This window comes from Mytilus californianus, unplaced genomic scaffold (genome assembly GCF_021869535.1).
Source record: "Mytilus californianus isolate M0D057914Y unplaced genomic scaffold, xbMytCali1.0.p SCAF_9, whole genome shotgun sequence".
Lineage (NCBI taxonomy): Eukaryota > Metazoa > Mollusca > Bivalvia > Mytilida > Mytilidae > Mytilus > Mytilus californianus.
Genome location: NW_026262745.1, coordinates 95,884,560 through 95,905,547, shown reverse-complemented (window position 1 = coordinate 95,905,547; position 20,988 = coordinate 95,884,560). Strand labels below are relative to the sequence as shown.

Sequence of the window (20,988 nt, the reverse complement as noted above, 5' to 3'; positions counted from 1 at the left end):
ATGGGTTATACATATTTCTATTACTTCTAGACAAAACATTTCAAGACAAACAATCGCAATGGGTTATACATATTTCTATTACTTCTAGACAAAACATTTCAGAACAAACAATCGCAATGGGTTATACATATTTCTATTACTTCTAGACAAAACATTTCAGGACAAACAATCGCAATGGGTTATACATATTTCTATTATTTCTAGACAAAACATTTCAAGACAAACAATCGCAATGGGTTATATATATTTCTATTACTTCTAGACAAAACATTTCAGGACAAACAATCGCAATGGGTTATACATATTTCTATTACTTCTAGACAAAACATTTCAGGACAAACAATCGCAATGGGTTATACATATTTCTATTACTTCTAGACAAAACATTTCAGGACAAACATTCGCAATGGGTTATACATATTTCTATTACTTCTAGACAAAACATTTCAGGACAAACAATCGCAATGGGTTATACATATTTCTATTACTTCTAGACAAAACATTTCAGGACAAACAAACGCAATGGGTTATACATATTTCTATTACTTCTAGAGAAAACATTTCAGGACAAACAAACGCAATGGGTTATACATATTTCTATTACTTCTAGACAAAACATTTCAGGACAAACAATTGCAATGGGTTATACATATTTCTATTACTTCTAGACAAAACATTTCAAGACAAACAATCGCAATGGGTTATACATATTTCTATTACTTCTAGACAAAACGTTTCAGGACAAACAATCGCAATGGGTTATGCATATTTCTATTACTTCTAGACAAAACGTTTCAGGACAAACAATCGCAATGGGTTATACATATTTCTATTACTTCTAGACAAAACATTACAGGACAAACAATCGCAATGGGTTATACATATTTCTATTACTTAAAGACAAAACATTTCAGGACAAACAATCGCAATAGGGTTATACATATTTCTATTACTTCTAGACAAAACATTTCAGGACAATCAATCGCAGTGGGTTATTCATATTTCTATTACTTCTAGACAAAACATTTCAGGACAAACATTCGCAATGGGTAATACATATTTCTATTACTTCTAGACAAAACATTTCAAGACAAACAATCGCAATGGGTTATACATATTTCTATTACTTCTAGACAAAAAATTTCAGATTAAACAATCGCAATGGGTTATACATATTTCTATTACTTCTAGACAAAACATTTCAGGACAAACAAACGCAATGGGTTATACATATTTTTATTACTTCTAGACAAAACATTTCAGGACAAACAATCGCAATGGTTTAGACATATTTCTATTAATTCTAGACAAAACATTTCAAGACAAACAATTGCAAAGGGTTACACATATTTCTATTAGAAAAAAACACTACCAGATAAACAATTCCAAGGGGTTATTTTATTATTTTACTTTTTTATACATATCTTTATTAGTTCTTGACAAGACATATCAGGTCAAACAAACGCAATGGTTTAGACATATTTCTATTACTTCTAGACAAAACATTTCAAGACAAACAATCGCAATGGGTTATACATATTTCTATTACTTCTAGACAAAACATTTCAAGACAAACAATCGCAATGGGTTATACATATTTCTACTACTTCTAGACAAAACATTTCAAGACAAACAATCGCAATGGGTTACACATATTTCTATTACTTCTAGACAAAACATTTCAAGACAAAGAATCGCAATGGGTTATACATATTTCTATTACTTCTAGACAAAACATTTCAAGACAAACAATCGCAATGGGTTATACATATTTCTATTACTTCTAGACAAAACATTTCAAGACAAACAATCGCAATGGGTTATACATATTTCTATTACTTCTAGACAAAACATTTCAAGACAAACAATCGCAATGGGTTATACATATTTCTATTACTTCTAGACAAAACATTTCAAGACAAACAATCGCAATGGGTTATACATATTTCTACTACTTCTAGACAAAACATTTCAAGGCAAACAATCGCAATGGGTTATACATATTTCTATTACTTCTAGACAAAACATTTCAAGACAAACAATCGCAATGGGTTGTACATATTTCTATTATTTCTAGACAAAACATTTCAAGACAAACAATCGCAATGGGTTATATATATTTCTATTACTTCTAGACAAAACATTTCAGGACAAACAATCGCAATGGGTTATACATATTTCTATTACTTCTAGACAAAACATTTCAGGACAAACAATCGCAATGGGTTATACATATTTCTATTACTTCTAGACAAAACATTTCAGGACAAACAAACGCAATGGGTAATACATATTTCTATTACTTCTAGACAAAACATTTCAAGACAAACAATCGCAATGGGTTATACATATTTCTACTACTTCTAGACAAAACATTTCAAGACAAACAATCGCAATGGGTTATACATATTTCTATTACTTCTAGACAAAACATTTCAGGACAAACAATCGCAATGGGTTATACATATTTCTATTATTTCTAGACAAAACATTTCAAGACAAACAATCGCAATGGGTTATATATATTTCTATTACTTCTAGACAAAACATTTCAGGACAAACAATCGCAATGGGTTATACATATTTCTATTACTTCTAGACAAAACATTTCAGGACAAACAATCGCAATGGGTTATACATATTTCTATTACTTCTAGACAAAACATTTCAGGACAAACATTCGCAATGGGTTATACATATTTCTATTACTTCTAGACAAAACATTTCAGGACAAACAATCGCAATGGGTTATACATATTTCTATTACTTCTAGACAAAACATTTCAGGACAAACAAACGCAATGGGTTATACATATTTCTATTACTTCTAGAGAAAACATTTCAGGACAAACAAACGCAATGGGTTATACATATTTCTATTACTTCTAGACAAAACATTTCAGGACAAACAATTGCAATGGGTTATACATATTTCTATTACTTCTAGACAAAACATTTCAAGACAAACAATCGCAATGGGTTATACATATTTCTATTACTTCTAGACAAAACGTTTCAGGACAAACAATCGCAATGGGTTATGCATATTTCTATTACTTCTAGACAAAACGTTTCAGGACAAACAATCGCAATGGGTTATACATATTTCTATTACTTCTAGACAAAACATTACAGGACAAACAATCGCAATGGGTTATACATATTTCTATTACTTAAAGACAAAACATTTCAGGACAAACAATCGCAATAGGGTTATACATATTTCTATTACTTCTAGACAAAACATTTCAGGACAATCAATCGCAGTGGGTTATTCATATTTCTATTACTTCTAGACAAAACATTTCAGGACAAACATTCGCAATGGGTAATACATATTTCTATTACTTCTAGACAAAACATTTCAAGACAAACAATCGCAATGGGTTATACATATTTCTATTACTTCTAGACAAAAAATTTCAGATTAAACAATCGCAATGGGTTATACATATTTCTATTACTTCTAGACAAAACATTTCAGGACAAACAAACGCAATGGGTTATACATATTTTTATTACTTCTAGACAAAACATTTCAGGACAAACAATCGCAATGGTTTAGACATATTTCTATTAATTCTAGACAAAACATTTCAAGACAAACAATTGCAAAGGGTTACACATATTTCTATTAGAAAAAAACACTACCAGATAAACAATCCCAAGGGGTTATTTTATTATTTTACTTTTTTATACATATCTTTATTAGTTCTTGACAAGACATATCAGGTCAAACAAACGCAATGGTTTAGACATATTTCTATTACTTCTAGACAAAACATTTCAAGACAAACAATCGCAATGGGTTATACATATTTCTATTACTTCTAGACAAAACATTTCAAGACAAACAATCGCAATGGGTTATACATATTTCTACTACTTCTAGACAAAACATTTCAAGACAAACAATCGCAATGGGTTACACATATTTCTATTACTTCTAGACAAAACATTTCAAGACAAAGAATCGCAATGGGTTATACATATTTCTATTACTTCTAGACAAAACATTTCAAGACAAACAATCGCAATGGGTTATACATATTTCTATTACTTCTAGACAAAACATTTCAAGACAAACAATCGCAATGGGTTATACATATTTCTATTACTTCTAGACAAAACATTTCAAGACAAACAATCGCAATGGGTTATACATATTTCTATTACTTCTAGACAAAACATTTCAAGACAAACAATCGCAATGGGTTATACATATTTCTACTACTTCTAGACAAAACATTTCAAGACAAACAATCGCAATGGGTTATACATATTTCTATTACTTCTAGACAAAACATTTCAAGACAAACAATCGCAATGGGTTGTACATATTTCTATTATTTCTAGACAAAACATTTCAAGACAAACAATCGCAATGGGTTATATATATTTCTATTACTTCTAGACAAAACATTTCAGGACAAACAATCGCAATGGGTTATACATATTTCTATTACTTCTAGACAAAACATTTCAGGACAAACAATCGCAATGGGTTATACATATTTCTATTACTTCTAGACAAAACATTTCAGGACAAACAAACGCAATGGGTAATACATATTTCTATTACTTCTAGACAAAACATTTCAAGACAAACAATCGCAATGGGTTATACATATTTCTACTACTTCTAGACAAAACATTTCAAGACAAACAATCGCAATGGGTTATACATATTTCTATTACTTCTAGACAAAACATTTCAAGACAAACAATCGCAATGGGTTATACATATTTCTATTACTTCTAGACAAAACATTTCAAGACAAACAATCGCAATGGGTTATACATATTTCTATTACTTCTAGACAAAACATTTCAAGACAAACAATCGCAATGGGTTATACATATTTCTATTACTTCTAGACAAAACATTTCAAGACAAACATTCGCAATGGGTTATACATATTACTCTTTTTTACTTGTTGGATTGCTGTCTCTTTGACATACAATCGTCTTCTTTACTCATATTTACTTCAGAATATGATTAATTTTCTTCTAGCAGAAATTATACAGACGAGTCTTTCTTAGTTTGGTTATATAATTATGACCGTCAAGTCATCATTACTGACCGTGTACAACATTGTCGAATACTGCATGACCTAAAACACTTCCTTCCATCTTTTTTCACGTTACATAGAAGCTCCCTTAACATCGTATATATCTATACAAATACCGTGCACAGATATGAGGGTCTGGACGGGGTCCTCAGCCATTTTTTGTTCTATAATGTTTTAGAACTTTTTTCTCTATTTTGCCTATTTTTGTCTATTCCTTATATTTTAACACCCCTTTATTCTCCACTCTTTATTTTTTCCCTACTTTTCTCTATTCTATATTTTTTGCCTTTTATTCTGCACGTGTATGATATTTTTTTATGATCGATCAATTAATCAGATCATCATAAAAATATGCAGATGGTTATGTTTGCAAATGAGTACATTGTTAATGATTACAAATGAGTACATGTTAATGATTACAAATGAGTATATTGTTAATGATTACAAATGAGTACATGTTAATGATTACAAATCTGTACAAATGAGTACGTTTTTTAGGATTATAAAATGTTAATGTTCCTTTGCTTTTTTTTGTGTTTTTTGCTGTGCATGTACTTATGTTGTGTCATGGATGGATAGCTCAATGACATATCCTTTGATTTTCTATTAATAAATGTGATTGATTCGTAAATGTCCAGCGACAAATATAAACAGTAATGTCATGATTGCCATGCAATGAGATAAATACCATCAGAGACCAAATTACGTGCATGTGTCCAACAATCTTTATTTCTGCAAGCTAACATACCCCGTGTCCCCATATAATTCAGTATGATATATTGGCAAGCCCTCGTCCCGAAAAAACATGGTCCCACATTAAATTTAATGTTGGTTTAAGGTGGATCATAGGTATATATTTCCTCAGATAGAATTTTCTTATACTTTGACAAAATGAAGCACTTAAAATGCTTTTTTTTAAATTATAATAAAAAATGTGGGTCACCGTGCTACAAGCTACAAGTCGTGCAAAATTGCCTAAATTTGCATAGATTGTTCATGAAAAACCACATTTTTGTGTATAAAAAGAAATCTATGAGATAGAATTTTGAAATAAAATATGAGAAGATAGGTTTTATTATATGCCTTAAGAAAATAAATAGAAAAAACGGTGTCGCCGAACTTGTTTTCTTGCTAGAAATAAAATATGAAAATTTCACTATCATTCCAGTATAAAATATTTACTTTCAGAGTTATCTTCCCTTAAATGGCATAGTTGAAAAATTGATTCTAAGAACACAAATATTTGGATTTTGTTTAAAAATTTTGGATTATGCAATAAATCATTTATTTTTCTTTATAAAAATTAACATTCTTACACATTATTTGCAAAACTAGACCGATTGTGTACTGCTATTGTACAATTCAAGATGGCGGTATACAATGAATCTACCTTAAACCATGGTTTTCATGCTTGGTAACCATCACTAATATTTGAAGAGGACCTGATAAAAAACCAATGCGCTAGCAAGAAGACAACAAAGTAATTACGGACGGACGGACAACAAAGTCATGACGGACGGACGGACGAACAGATCAAAACAGCATTCCCTCTGTAGCTTATAGTTGCGTAGGACATAACCCTATGTTTATATATTAATAAAATGTGTGAAATGTTCACTAACACGTACATGACCTGAAAATGAATGCCATAATGACGCTAACATATTTTGTTTAATCTATCTTTTTCGCACAAAAGATTGCTGAATAAATAATTTAAATGTCATTCACATTTTTTGTTTATCACAGCACATATAAAAAAAGTCACCTTAACGAAAGTTTAGTGAACTTACAATGTTTTTTCTCCTCAGTTTATGAATTCCTAATGCGTCTTTTATCTTAATTGGGTCAATATCCCTAATGCTTCTCAAAGGAGTAGTGCGTTAAGAAAAATCTCTGTGCATGCAGTGATATTGGACACGAGGGCTGTAAAGCCAGTCAAGATCGTTAAAAACTTCCATCATCATGTTTCAATTTTGTAACAAGTGACTGAGCGTAACCATTAACTGATTTGAAGAGCAGATCGAGGACCATAGAATAAAGGTGTAAAAAACTATGTAGTTATTAAATGTATGCAAAGAACTAAATTTTCAAACAACTTATTGTGTGAAAAAAGGGAACCTCGGAAAGCCGCATCACAAAAGGCTTTTCGGGGTGCGCTAAATTACGGAAAAAAGAATTCACTTCGTACCCCGAAAATTTAACCTCATATTAGAAAATGTCTCCGCTTCAACACGAGTCATCATACATTTCCAAGTTTACGATATGGGCAGAGGAATTGAGGGAATGGCTTTACCGCCAACCTGAAATGAATTGGCTTTTGCGCATCTGTACCCAATTGATAGTTTGCTGTCATTTCCGTGACTCCTCATCTCCTTTTTATCCAAATTGGCATGATAAGTACATGACTGTACTGATTTTTGTTATTATTAAGTTTGACTTTTACGACAATATTGGTCTGAGTCTCTTAAAACCTAGCCTCGCGCAAAATACTGCCAATTTCAACTGAATGTTATGAGACTCTACCATGCGTAAAACCTGTTAGACGGTGGCAGATTCAGGGGGGCGTATAGTGCGTATGCCCCCCCCCATTTATTGGAAAATATATCATGTTAAAGAACAAATCGTCCAAAACATTTTGTAAATATACAGATTTCTGGAACACCTTTCAAAAATCCTGGATCCGCACCTGTTGGGAGTTGTTTCTGTTTAACTTTTGTATGAACCTCTTATAACATACTCCATGTTAACAGATAAATATAGATTCTACCACTGCATCGAGTGTGATACGATATTTATCCACTCGAGACAGTTAAATTTTCAAATTTAAAACGCGAGGCTCGCCGAGCGTTTTAAATATTTAAAATTTAACTGTCGAGAGTGGATAAATATCGTATTACACGAGATTTGGTGGTGGAATCTGTTTCTCTAATGATTTTCAAACAATACGCACTCCAGGCAAATTTATTCCTTCTTTTCGAATGATATGCAAAAAGATGTGTTCTTTCTATGTGACGTCATCAGGCATGGTCGCCTTTTTTCATGCCGTCACAATAGGAAATTCAGAGGAAAGCAAAAAAATTCGACGTCATATTCGGATTTTAACCAATGAAGAACTGAGATCAAACAAACCACACGTTGATTAAATTTTTTTATACAATGGGTGCAGAAAGGGATAAATTGACGAAGAATTAGAGAAAGTGTTTTCCAAAATCGATGGAGAAATATTCATAATTGAGGGCCTGGATGGAGTTTACAGAATAGAGAACAATGGGCAAAAATTATAAGAAAACACAAAAAATACCTAAAACACAAAAAAAGGAATACAGAAATGAATGACCCCCATCTAGATCCAAATAATCTGGTATGTATATTTGTAACAGAATTCCAAAATATTCTAGTGTTTGCAAATATGATCCATCCAATTTTGAATATATAATGATATTTTGATTATTTTTGTCCTTGGTTTCTGTGGCTTGGAACTTAAGTAAAATTTGTCCATTATTGCCATAATATACCATTTTGTGTCATGCACAACTCCAATGGTTTTACTTCAAAATTTTCAGAACTTTAGACAGATTTGAATTATTTTTTCTTTCAGCTTTCCCATGTGTGGAACTTATCCACTTTGTTACTGAAGATTCTTAGTTTGTGCCATGTGTAACTCCATTGTTTTTATCATTTGTGTAATTCCATTGTTTGTGTCATGTGTTTCTCCATTGTCTGTTTCATGTATATTTCCATTATTTGTGTCATGTGTAACTCCATTGACACACTGGTTTCTGAAAGGTATACATCTGTGTATACACACTGGTTTCTGAAAGGTATACATCTGTGTATTGCATATAACCTAAATGTATTTCTTTTCATGAAAAAAACCTGTACACTAATTTCTTACACCTGAGAATTTTTAAATGAATGTTGTTTTTTCAAAGCAGCACAGTATGATGCAGGTCCAGACACAGTTTTTGTCTTGAATTCAGCCCAACATTATATTAGTACTTCATTTTGGCAAATATTCATTGTTCCTTCAGCAGGATTCCAGACATCAACAAACACACCACATTATGTTTTTTTTTCATTGTTCAAGTCTGTACATTGACCTGTAATTTGCTTACACATTTGAACTCTGGTGGAGTGTTGTCTCATTGACAATCATACCACAACTCCTTATTCTTATAATAACAAAAATTGATCTTTTTCTGTATTTACATTAATTTATCTTTGTAAATAGTAGATATGTACTTAAACTTTGTTTCTTTTTTATTATTTAAATGATTTTAAATTTTTCAAATGGTTTAAAAACAAACTGACAATGCCATTGCAAAAAAAAAATTGCTTCGCCGAGCGCAGCTGGATACGACTGCTGAGGTCCAACCCTGAACAGTTGGGGCAAAAATGGACGCAATATTCACGCTTGATACAGGTCTGAATTTGGATTATAATTAAATATTTGACACATAAAAGGTTTCTGACACAGAATAACTGTAGTCAAAGAACTTAGAATTGGTTATATGATTTGAATTCATATTCAATTATTTGCTTTTGTGCAATACACTTTGCTGTTGCAAATTGATCCCCCCTCCAACCACAAAAAAAAATAAATAAATAACTTTTTTTTGTTGCTTTTGTGCATTTGTGCAATACACTATGCTGTTACGTATTAACACCCCCCTTGGATTACCTCCCTTACACTGCTTTTAAATTGTCTTAATTGTTCATTAAACATTACTTTATACATAATTTAAAAGCAGTGTAAGGGAGGTAATTCAAATGATGTATTTGAAGTACCTCCCTTACACTGCTTTAAATTATGTTTTGTTCTAAAGTATTTGTCCATTAACCAGGACACCCTTGTTTTTCCCCCTTTTTTTACCCTAATTTGAGCCATAACCCCCCCAAAGCAAATCCTAACCATCCCTTTGTGGTATGGAAACTTGTGGTATAATTTTAGAGAGATCCATACACCTTTCCACAAGTTATTGTCTGGAAACTAGAAAAATGCTTATTTTTGGCCCCTAATTCCTTAACTGTTGGTAACATAACCCCCAAAATCAATCCCAACCTTCCTTTTGTGGTATTGAACCTTATGGTAAAATTTCATAGAGATCCATTCACTTAAACTAAAGTTATTGTGCGAAAACCAATGCGTCTTCAGACGATGACAACAACGCCGACGACGCCAACATCATACCAATATACGAACCTTTGCAGTCGTATAACAAGTGACTCTGTGAGCTACTGCTCACTAATGATACCCCCGCCTGCTAAAAGTATAAGGTAAACAGGAAGCTGTTGAGTGATGAATCTGAAAACGCATCACACAGTATAGCGGACTTATATAAACCCTGAAAACAAATTTCAGAAATCCTTGTATTGTAGTTCCTGAGAAAAATGTGACGAAAAATATTCATGGACAGATGGAAGGACTGACGGACAGATGGACTGACGAATGGACAGACAGAAGTAAAACAGTATACCCCTACTTTTTTAAGACAGTCTACAAAATACAACAAAGAAAATTAAGACTCAGCAAAACCAAAAATCAGGGGTGATCTCAGGTGTTTCAGAAGGGTTAGCAGATCCTGCTCCAAATGTGACACGATTTAAAAGTACAAGTTACAATATAAAGAGAAAGACACAACTCTCAAAATGAATGACTCAAAAAGTGATGTTAAGTCCCTTTGGCTTATTAGGTTCAACTGTATTCTACACCTTGTAAGGGTTGCATGCAAAATGATAAGTTTAAAAGTGGAAGTGATTCTGTTTATTCAAGATTATAAATAAAACAATTTTAAATTCATAATGGGAATACTCATATAAAACAAATATAATTTTCACAGAAAATAAAATTCTTTTGAATATTAACATTATTTGGTACATGTAATACACGAGATATTTATAATCATAACATTACTTTACAAATACACAAATAAACAAACAAAACAACAAATTATTTGTGCTTAAACAAATTAAAATGGTCAAAGCACTCACATAAACTGTTTTCTCTGTACTGCAGCTGTCTACCATTTCATAATTATATTCAGTTTGACCAATATAAGAGGGTCTGGATGATAGGTTTTCATTTCTTTATTCTGAACATTTTAGGCATTTTTGTAACTTTTTTTAAACCACTGTCTCTATATTTTTGCCCATTTTTCTCTATTCTTAAATTTATTCTTTGCCAATTATTCTCAATTATGCAAACCCCATCCAGACCCTCATGCATCTTATTTTTTGCTTAAAATTGCTGCTTTGTATACTGTAAATTCAGAAATTATTGGGTGCATTTATCATTGCAAATGTTGAACAATCTACACAAATAAGAGTTTAATTATCACGATTTCAGGCCATGCTGCATGATAAAGAGCTGCGCCATGAGCGCATGATACACCCGTCGCTTTTTCAACGAATAAAGTTCAATAACTCCTAAATGTCTTATCAGAAATTTATAAAAAAAACTAAAAGGAGCTTATCTTAATAAATATAAACCATTCACCAAAGTTTCATGAAAACTGCTCAAATCATTGTTGAGTTATTGTCCCAAAACTAGAAAATTCCCCCTTTTTTAGGAATAAAATACCATAACTCGGAAACATAAAATCTAAAATTATAAAAATCGAAAGGGAGCTTACCTAAATACATATAATCAATTCACTAAAGTTTCATGAAAATTGGTTAACTTCTTAAGCGTTTTTGAGTTATGGTCCGACATATTGATGATGGACGGACGGACAACAGTATACCATAATACATCGTGTAAACGGGCGTATAAAAATCATGTTATCATAATTAAAATGCAAGTTTTTATCAATGCAACACCTATCTCATCCTAATTTTCGGATTAATAAAAACATTGCATACATGTCAAAGTTAACAATAGCTATAAGGTGTGTCTATGACCAAGGCAATCTGATTTATTCACAACTTTACAAGGACTAACTAAATCCAGAACTTCATCCAAAAGTTTCGCACAACAGAGTTAAAAGAAAAAACATAAAAAAAGAAGAAACTGCTTTAAATAAGAATTGCTGATATTGTTGCAAAACATCACAAAATATTCATCACATCAAGGTTAAATAGATGGAGATTTCTGAGTAAACACTCATTCTCAATTTTGTCCCTAATACACATTTTCATCATATCAAGACACAGTTTTATGTATCTGTAGAAAAAAACTAAGATTGATTGATTGATTGACTGATTGATGTTTAACACCACTTTCAGCACTATTGTGCTTTTTAATGGCAGTCAGTTTTGATTGGTAGAGGAAGCCCTAAGAGAAACACCGACCTTTGGTAGGAAAACTGACAATCCTAGTCAATTAAGATTTGAGTGCACCTACCACATGCGGGATTCAAACTCACAACCTCAGTGTTGACAGGCTAGTGATATAGTAGTTTGACTACTTAGTTATCAAAGGTACCAGGATTATACCACTCGTCCCCCTCCCCCTCCCCAAGAAAAATTTTTAGACAAATTTACAGAATACTCTGTGTATTAAACTATATACATAGGAAAACAAAATGATAAAATTAGTTACGATATTTTCTTTTATAAATCATAAATATTTGAAATTCATTCAAATTATATTATGCTTAAAATTTCTTAAAGGTAGCTTGGATTTCAAAACTTAATCACAAAGAAGGGAAAATTTCAAATAGCACTCATATTACTTCTTTTGGCATGGCAATCAATATCACAAGTAACAATATCTACACACAAATTCAAATACATTATAGTTGGGGGTCTGTCTCATTCAAAATACATTGTTTTCTATAATTACATTTCTTTACAGTGGAGGTAACTCAAATGTTTGAACAAACTGGTTTTTTGTTACTGCAATCATAATGAAAAATATATGTGTTAGGAGTTATACCAACAAATCATGACGTCACATCCAGTTTTATACGAAAAAGGGTCGAAAAAAAAAATCCTTTTAACATTGACAGTTGTAGGAAATTAACCTTGCATTTCATTGCAAAATTTTTTTTCTGAGTCATAAACTTGTATCTTGGGTGTGTCAAAGCACTATTCTTTTAATGTTAAAAAAAATAATTTGGAAACTAGAGGTGACATGGTTATCAAAGCTTGTAAACAGGAAAAACAGTGATGAAAAGTTGATCAGTTTACTTCAGGTGATGGTTATTTTCTTATATGCAATGAAATGTTTTACTGTAGTATTGGAATGGATAAAACTTTAGTTTTACTCAACTATTTTTTTATTTGAAATAAAGATAAATTCTGTACAATTTTTTGAAAAATGGCAATTCAATAAAGACTATTAGGGGAAAATCAATGGTGGTATTAATCCTGTTAGGCCAAAAAAAAAAAATTTGACAGGCAATTAGAGTTAACGTTGGAGTTCAAAATATTACAGTAATTCCTTATAATTTAATTCTAAATTCCATTTTTAAGGAGTAAATCATGAAAAAAACGTTGATGATGACACAGTCACATGACAAATTCAGTCTATGAGCTGCTTGACAAAAAAAAATTTCAGCCAATCAGAAGACGTGTTACATCCAATCTTTTTATCCTGAGTTGGGTGTTGGTGTGATCTGTTTTGTTGACCCTATTTCGGTAATTCAAGTTGTCCTTTTTGTGTCCTGTAGATTCAGAAATTATTGCCAGGTTTTTACTAATGCGAATAATAAGACTTTGTAAATTTTCAATAATAAGAATTTGCATTCTGATATCTGATACATATATCTGCATGCAGGTTTTCCTGAAATCGCAAAAATAATCAATTTCCCATTCTTGTCCATTCTTCATAAATTGCAATAATAAATGCACCCAATAATTTCTGAATTAACAGTATTATTATTAAGCAAAAATATAATTATTAACAAAATATCATTATTAACAAGGTCTGGGTTTAGTGATTCTAATTATAGCTTATTCATGCTATCAGGGCTAACACTTTCCTAAACATTTGTAAGTGATTTTAAAAATCTGTAATATATAAGAACCTGTTCTCTCAATCAGTACTGCATCAATAGTAAACCAGTTTGTTCAGTTTGTTCGGTTAATTCCCTAATTTAAAGAATATCAAATAGAATGAACTTTAAAAAAAAAAGTCTGAATATTTCATTTTTTTCCCACAAAAAAAATATTAAAAAAAACTCAAAAAAGATCAACAACAACAAATATTCATATACGAAAACATACAAAACAATATTATACACATAAAAAAATCAGTTAAGACTTAATTAAAAAGATATTAAAATGTATTATGCAATTCATTTTGAATGAAAAACATTCCACAAGTAAATATTGCATACTCATGGTTTATTATTATTCTACAGTTCTAAAACTGGTATTTTAAGTATTTCATTTTTCATGATTGACTTTACATTGATCTATTTTATATTACACTACAACAAAGGTGAATGTGTCATTTCTACCGTCCAACAATGGAGAGCCACTTTAAATAAAGTTTAGATTTAAAATTAAGATTGAAAACAATAGGTTAACGTTTTCATTCTTTCATCATAATGAATGTGTGCTTTCACTATAAAAGCAGAATGTGTCTGAGAACACGAATGCCCCCGTTCAAGCTTTGCAATTTTCCGAGATAAAAAGGGGCATAACTCTAAATTGAAAATGAATCACAACCCAAATTCAAACTTTGTCTGCGTGTTGTAGTTCTTAGCATTGTGTATGAGTTTCATAAAACTTGAACGAGACAAACTTACTGGTAAGTTAGAGTGCATAAACAAAAAAATTGCAATTTTCCAAGTTATAAAGGGGTATAATTCTAGAACCAATTCTAAGTGACTCACTACCCAAATTCAAACTGTTCTTAGCATTGTGTATGAGTTTCAGAAAATTTGGATGAGTAAAACTTAAGTTAGAGTGCGGGACATATAAGGAAATGAAATAGCATGCCTACTCCAAAAGGTGGCATAATTACCACATTAAAGATTTGTTCACCTTGTCGTCACCTTCCACCATGGACGATGAAAATGTCACAATCTACCCCAGCTGTTTAGTATAAATATTAATTCCTTTGTCACAATCTACCCCACATGTATAGTCATGTTAGTATAAATATTAATTCCTTTGTCACACATGTAACAAGTCTCTTGTGTGAAATTGAAGCCTTTAGGTACTAAATTCAGGGATAACTATAAATAGAATGGCACATTTATAAATTATGTTACAAATTATGTTACAGCTGTTTAAATTACCAAGTGAATGCAGCCGAGTAATGTTACAGATACAAATGTTGTACGTATCAACAAAATTAATGATGAAATCCTGAGGTTTCTACGAAAAAAAAACAACAAAATATGTTCACTAATAATAGAAATAGTATACTGTGGATTCGTTTATTTTCGTGGGTATCAATTTTCGTGGATTGAGGAAATCTTGCATTTTCATGGATATTGAATTTCGTGGTTTTGCCTTAGTCTGCATGCAAACCAATAGAAAATTTGTAAATCGTTGAACATTTAAATTCATGATTTAACTGTACCCATAAAACCCACGAAAATTGGTATCCCACGAATAATAATGAATCCACAGTATATTCAATAGAATTCAAATATAACAAAAACTATTATGAATTGCTGGTGCTATTTTATGAAAACAAATTACCAGTATTGGTAGTTTAGTATTTTGAACGAGGTTTTTATCATTGTAATAATGATTTAGTCTTTAAGTCTCTTACACTAGAATGCTGCCCTAAACCAGAGACACTCTAAATCAAAGAAATAAATGTAGGGTAAATTTTACAAACATATGATTTCTTATGACATACTTTAGAAATATCATTTGGCAAAAACAAACTTTATAGAGGGAATGTTCTTTATAGATTTAGGTTTTGAGTTACTTCCCTTTTGTTATCATTGGAGACCTGTCTAAGTGCAGACCTGCCAACTATACAGATTTATTGGGATATATCCCCAATGAGAGGTGTTTACCTGAATTCTGAAATCCTTTATTATATAAACAGAACACCTCAAAACAGGTATTCAAATGAATTATAAGGGTATTTAAGCACATATGTACTCATTCAAACAATATTAGAGGGGCCTAAGGTCCTCTTGTGCTCTAAATCCTCTACTGAAATTTTGAAAAGTTGGCAGGTATGTAAGTGCACAAAGTCCTTCCATAAATCAGCCAAATTCAACTTGTTATACTGACCGCTAGACCTTTGTCAAATAAGAAACTCAATCATTTACCCCTTCAAAATGATAGCCAAGGGAAATAACTCAACCTGAAATAACGTCATATCAAAACTTATCTTTAAAAAAAAAAAAAAAAAAGGAAAGTCTTCACAACATTTACACAAAAAAATTCTGGAATAAATAATAACAATCAATTTAATCATAATCATGATTATCTCGAACATAACTGACTACAGCATCTGTATTCATGACATTCTAATGTTCTTCACACAGGCTAGATACAAATTTCATGTGAGGCTGAATTGACGATAACTTACATCCAATTTTCATGAATTTCGTGGGTTTAGGTAAACCACAAATTTAAACATTCAACAAATTACAAATCTTCTACAGACTTATATGCAAGTTTGGCAATATCCACGAACATACAATTTTTTCTCAATCCACAAAAATTGGAAGAAAATAAATGAATCCACAGTAATGTTGATGACATGTTTGAAGAATTTAAACATTTTCATTTGTACTATCAAATTTTGGCAGGCTGATTCCGTGTATTATACAAAAGCTTCTGGTCCCTTGTCTTTACTATTGTCTAACATAATCATTTGTATATCATCCACACTTCCAGGAGATGACCTCTGACCTAACCTATTCTGTGCTGAATCTATGACGAAGTCATGTATACTATCTTCAATAGATCTTTCCTTTGTCAACTTGTGATGATGGCCTACTTCATTGACAAGTTCAACTTCATCGTTGTTTAACCCAGATCCTACTGAAAATTGAGGGGAAAGATTTCCTGAACCAAGACCAGGAGTGAAACCGCCAGAATCTGTCGACTTTGACACGTCTTCATTCCTGACTACAGTCAGCGCAGACTTTAATTTAGCTCTTGATAAATTTGGTGAGCTCTGCCTTCCTAAATCCTGAGATAGCATCTGTCTAATTTCATCTAAACTTTCATGATGACTTTCTCTGTATAAATTGCTGTCCGATTCGACCTGAGGATAGGCCGTTGCCCCTAGCAACGGTTCAGTGTCTCTTCCTGTTATAGAAATTCTTGCCGAATCAAGTGAAACGTCCCTGTTGTGTTCTGATGACAAAGAGAACTGAACGGGAAGTGTTTTCTTCTTCTTTACTTCAGATCCACTTTCTAAAACGCTTGAAAGACTTCCCGATGGAGTTGCGTCCGCATCAATTTCATCTAAATCACTGTCTGACTCTTCCTCGTCTTCTTCGTCCATTTGAGAGAAGCTGTGAATGGCATCGTGAAGGAGACTGGACTCGTAACTCATCTGCTGTATAACGCTATCGTTACGAGGCATTTTACTCCTCCTATTAAGGGCAACAAGCTCTTCATGTTCCGTAATGGTCTCAAAGTCATCTGCATTGTCATTTTTTGGGAGCTTATATTTCACAGATCCTGAACCTTCAGCATTAGATGACCTGAACACTTTTTGTGACTTTTCTGATTTGTTAATTGTTCCGTTAGAAACACTCGAACCAACGGTTGAACCAGATCCAAAACTATTCTGTGAATTCATATTCATACCCAAGTCTTCTCTCACAGGATCCATTTTTCTAGCAGTGAGATTATTCTCTCTTTCAATAAGTGATTTAACTGCTGCTTTAAATAACTGCCAATCACCAAACTTCATATCTAAGACTTGTCCAAGTTCACTAAGGTCACAGTTGACAAGGACACGCCCATTGATGTTGTTTTCCATCACACAGTCCTGATATTTCAGTAGGAATGTTTTGTTGATACCATCAAGTTTGGATAACAGACTACAAACATCTTGTACAGACATCAAACTCAATCTTTCATTGTTGTAACCCTGAAAAATAAAAAAAAATCTAATTGTATTTCCTCATCTTTAACATTTTACTAAGGTCACACCAAATTAATGTCTTGTTCGTCAAAATTGCCGCTCTGAATATTCCAATTTTGTCTTCTTTTTTTTTTTTAAATTTTGCTGGCATTGACAAACAAGGATAGCTTTGAATCAAAGTTATGCTACTTTTATTGTAACTTTCAATATCAGAAACATAAAAAAACTAGAGGCTCTAAAGAGCCTGTGTCGCTCACCTTGGTCTATGTGCATATTAAACAAAGGACACAGATGGATTCATGACAAAATTGTGTTTTGGTGATGATGATGTGTTTGTAGATCTTACGTTACTGAACATTCTTGCTCCTTACTACTATCTCTATCTATAATGAACTTGGCCCGGTAATTACAGTGGAAAATACTTTGTAAAAATTTACAAAAATTTACAAAATTTATGAAAATTGTAAAAAATTGACTATAAAGGGCAATAACTCCTTAAGGGGTCAATTGACAATTTTGGTCATGTAGACTTATTTGTAGATCTAACTTTGCTGTACATTATTGCTGTTTACAATTTATCTCTATCTATAATAATATTCAAGATAATACTGTAAATTCAGAAATTATTACGATGTTTTTATTATTGCGAAAAATGCGACAGGGTTATAATCGCAATGATTTAAACTCGCATTTGGAAATTTTTTATATAAATTAGACAGGATTTTTCTGAATATCGCAAAAATTTAAATCGCATTTTAGTTTAAAACGACAAAATCGCAATAATAAATGCATGCAATAATTTCTGAATTTACAGTAACCAAAAGCTGCAAAATTTTCTTAAAATTACCAATTGAGGGGCAGCAACCCAACAACGTGTTGCCTGATTGGTCTGAAAATTTCAGGGCAGATAGATCTTGACCTAATGAACAATTTTATCCCATTAGATTTGCTCTAAATGCTTTGGTTTCAGAGATATGAGCCAAAAACTGCATTTTACCCTATGTACTATTTTTTAGCCATGTCGGCCATCTTGGTTCGCAGGCGGGGTCATCGGACACATTTTTTAAACTAGATACCCTAATGATGATTGTGGACAAGTTTGGTTAAATTTGTCTTAGTAGTTTCAGAGGAGAAGATTTTTGTAAAAGATTACAAAAATTTACGAAAAATGGTTAAAAATTGACTATAAAGGGCAATAACTCCTTAAGGGGTCAACTGACCATTTTGGTCATGTTGACTTATTTGTAGATCTTACTTTGCTGAACATTATTGCTGTTTACAGTTTATCTCTATCTATAATAATATTCAAGATAATAACCAAAAACGGCAAAATTTCCTTAAAATTACCAATTCAGGGGCAGCAACCCAACAACGGGTTGTCCGATTCATCTGAAAATTTCAGGGCAGATAGATCTTGACCTAATGAACAATTTTACCCCCATGTCAGATTTGCTCTAAATGCTTTGGTTTCAGAGATATATGCCAAAATCTACATTTTACCCCTATGTTCTATTTTTAGCCATGGTGGCCATCTTGGTTGGTTGGCCGGGTCACCGGACACATTTTTTAAACTAGATACCCCAATGATGATTGTGGCCAAGTTTGGTCAAATTTGGCCCAGTAGTTTCAGAGGAGAAGATTTTTGTAAAAGTTTACGGACGACGGACGACGGACGCAAAGTGATGAGAAAAGCTCACTTGACCTTTCAGGTCAGGTGAGCTAAAAATTAGCTCCATAATGTTCATTAAACAAACAAAAAAACATTAGCCCATCTATTTTCATCTAAAAAATCAAAACAATTCATTCTTTCTGTGTGGCCTTTAACATACTGTCAAGCTGATGTTCAGACCAAATATCATATGAAGTCATTCTGTTTATTAGTTTTAGAGAAAAAGTTTCCTGAATTTTGAGGATATGGAGGAACCTCACATTTAAATGTTCAACGAAGTACAAATTTTCTATAAGCTTGTATGCTGTCTTTGACAAAACCTCAAAATCGAATATCTAACAAGTGAAACTGCGAGCTACTGCTCATTGATGATACCCCCGCCCAAATATGGATAATTTTAATAGTGTAAAAATATGTAAGTGTTCTGTAAACAGGAAGTTGCTGAGTGATGAATCTGAAAACGCATCACACGGTATAGCTGACTTATATAAACCCTGAAACCAAATTTCAGAAATCCTTATGATGTAGTTCCTGAGAAAGATGCGATGAAAAATATTCATGGGACGGATGGACGGACTGACGGATGGATGGACCGGACAGACAGAGGTAAAACAGTATACCCCCACTTTTTTAAAGCAGGGGTATAATAATAAAATGCAATTTTCAATCCATCCATGAAAATTGGTAAACATGAAAAAATGAATAAATAGTAGACCTGGCACTTGGCCACTGAGGCCTTAAAAAAAATTCATTGCCTACTGTGAGTATCTATTACCTTTATAAAAGTATCAGGAGTGGCTTGCTTTGCTGTTGATTCTGGTATCAGTTTTGCATTAGATGATAACTGTGGCATATAGGGTGGCATGCCATAAAAATGTGGTGGGTAATATGGCATATTTCCATACTGTGGCATCGCAGGTGGCATCTGCCGATCTGTCTGCAACAGATTTGAGGCACTTTGATTTCTGATAGAACTCAAACGTCTGGGTGTAGCATACTGATCTTGAATCATTCCTGTAGCGATGGATGGTGGCACTCCTAGAACTGATGTAGACATGCCAGGCGTAGGAGGAAACATGGGGAACTCTGATCTGAAGATATCAGTGCTCTTCTGTAATTCTATAAATAGAATAAATTTTATAAATAACTACTTTTCTTTGACAGCTTAAAAGATAATGGGTTGAAATCTGTTAATGTAAACCAACTTGTTTTCCTAGATACTGTTTTTGACATTTGACCCTTGCAAACTCACTTGACCCCTTTTTTGTGTGTGTGTTGATGTA

At 32.3% G+C, this 20,988-nt stretch overlaps 1 protein-coding gene across 1 annotated transcript in view; it reads right to left on the bottom strand.

The window, feature by feature from the left end:
• Positions 1-10,821: 10,821 nt before the first annotated feature.
• The window catches only part of LOC127714180 (kinase D-interacting substrate of 220 kDa-like), a 56,892-nt gene continuing 46,725 nt past the window's right edge, over positions 10,822-20,988 (bottom strand). The window contains exons 22-23 of the mRNA XM_052220198.1: positions 20,481-20,824; positions 10,822-18,042 (exon numbers count right to left, since the gene is read on the bottom strand). Of these exons, the coding sequence (XP_052076158.1) occupies positions 16,759-18,042; positions 20,481-20,824 (1,628 nt within the window). The 3' untranslated portion in view covers positions 10,822-16,758. The remainder of the gene's footprint in view (positions 18,043-20,480; positions 20,825-20,988) is intronic.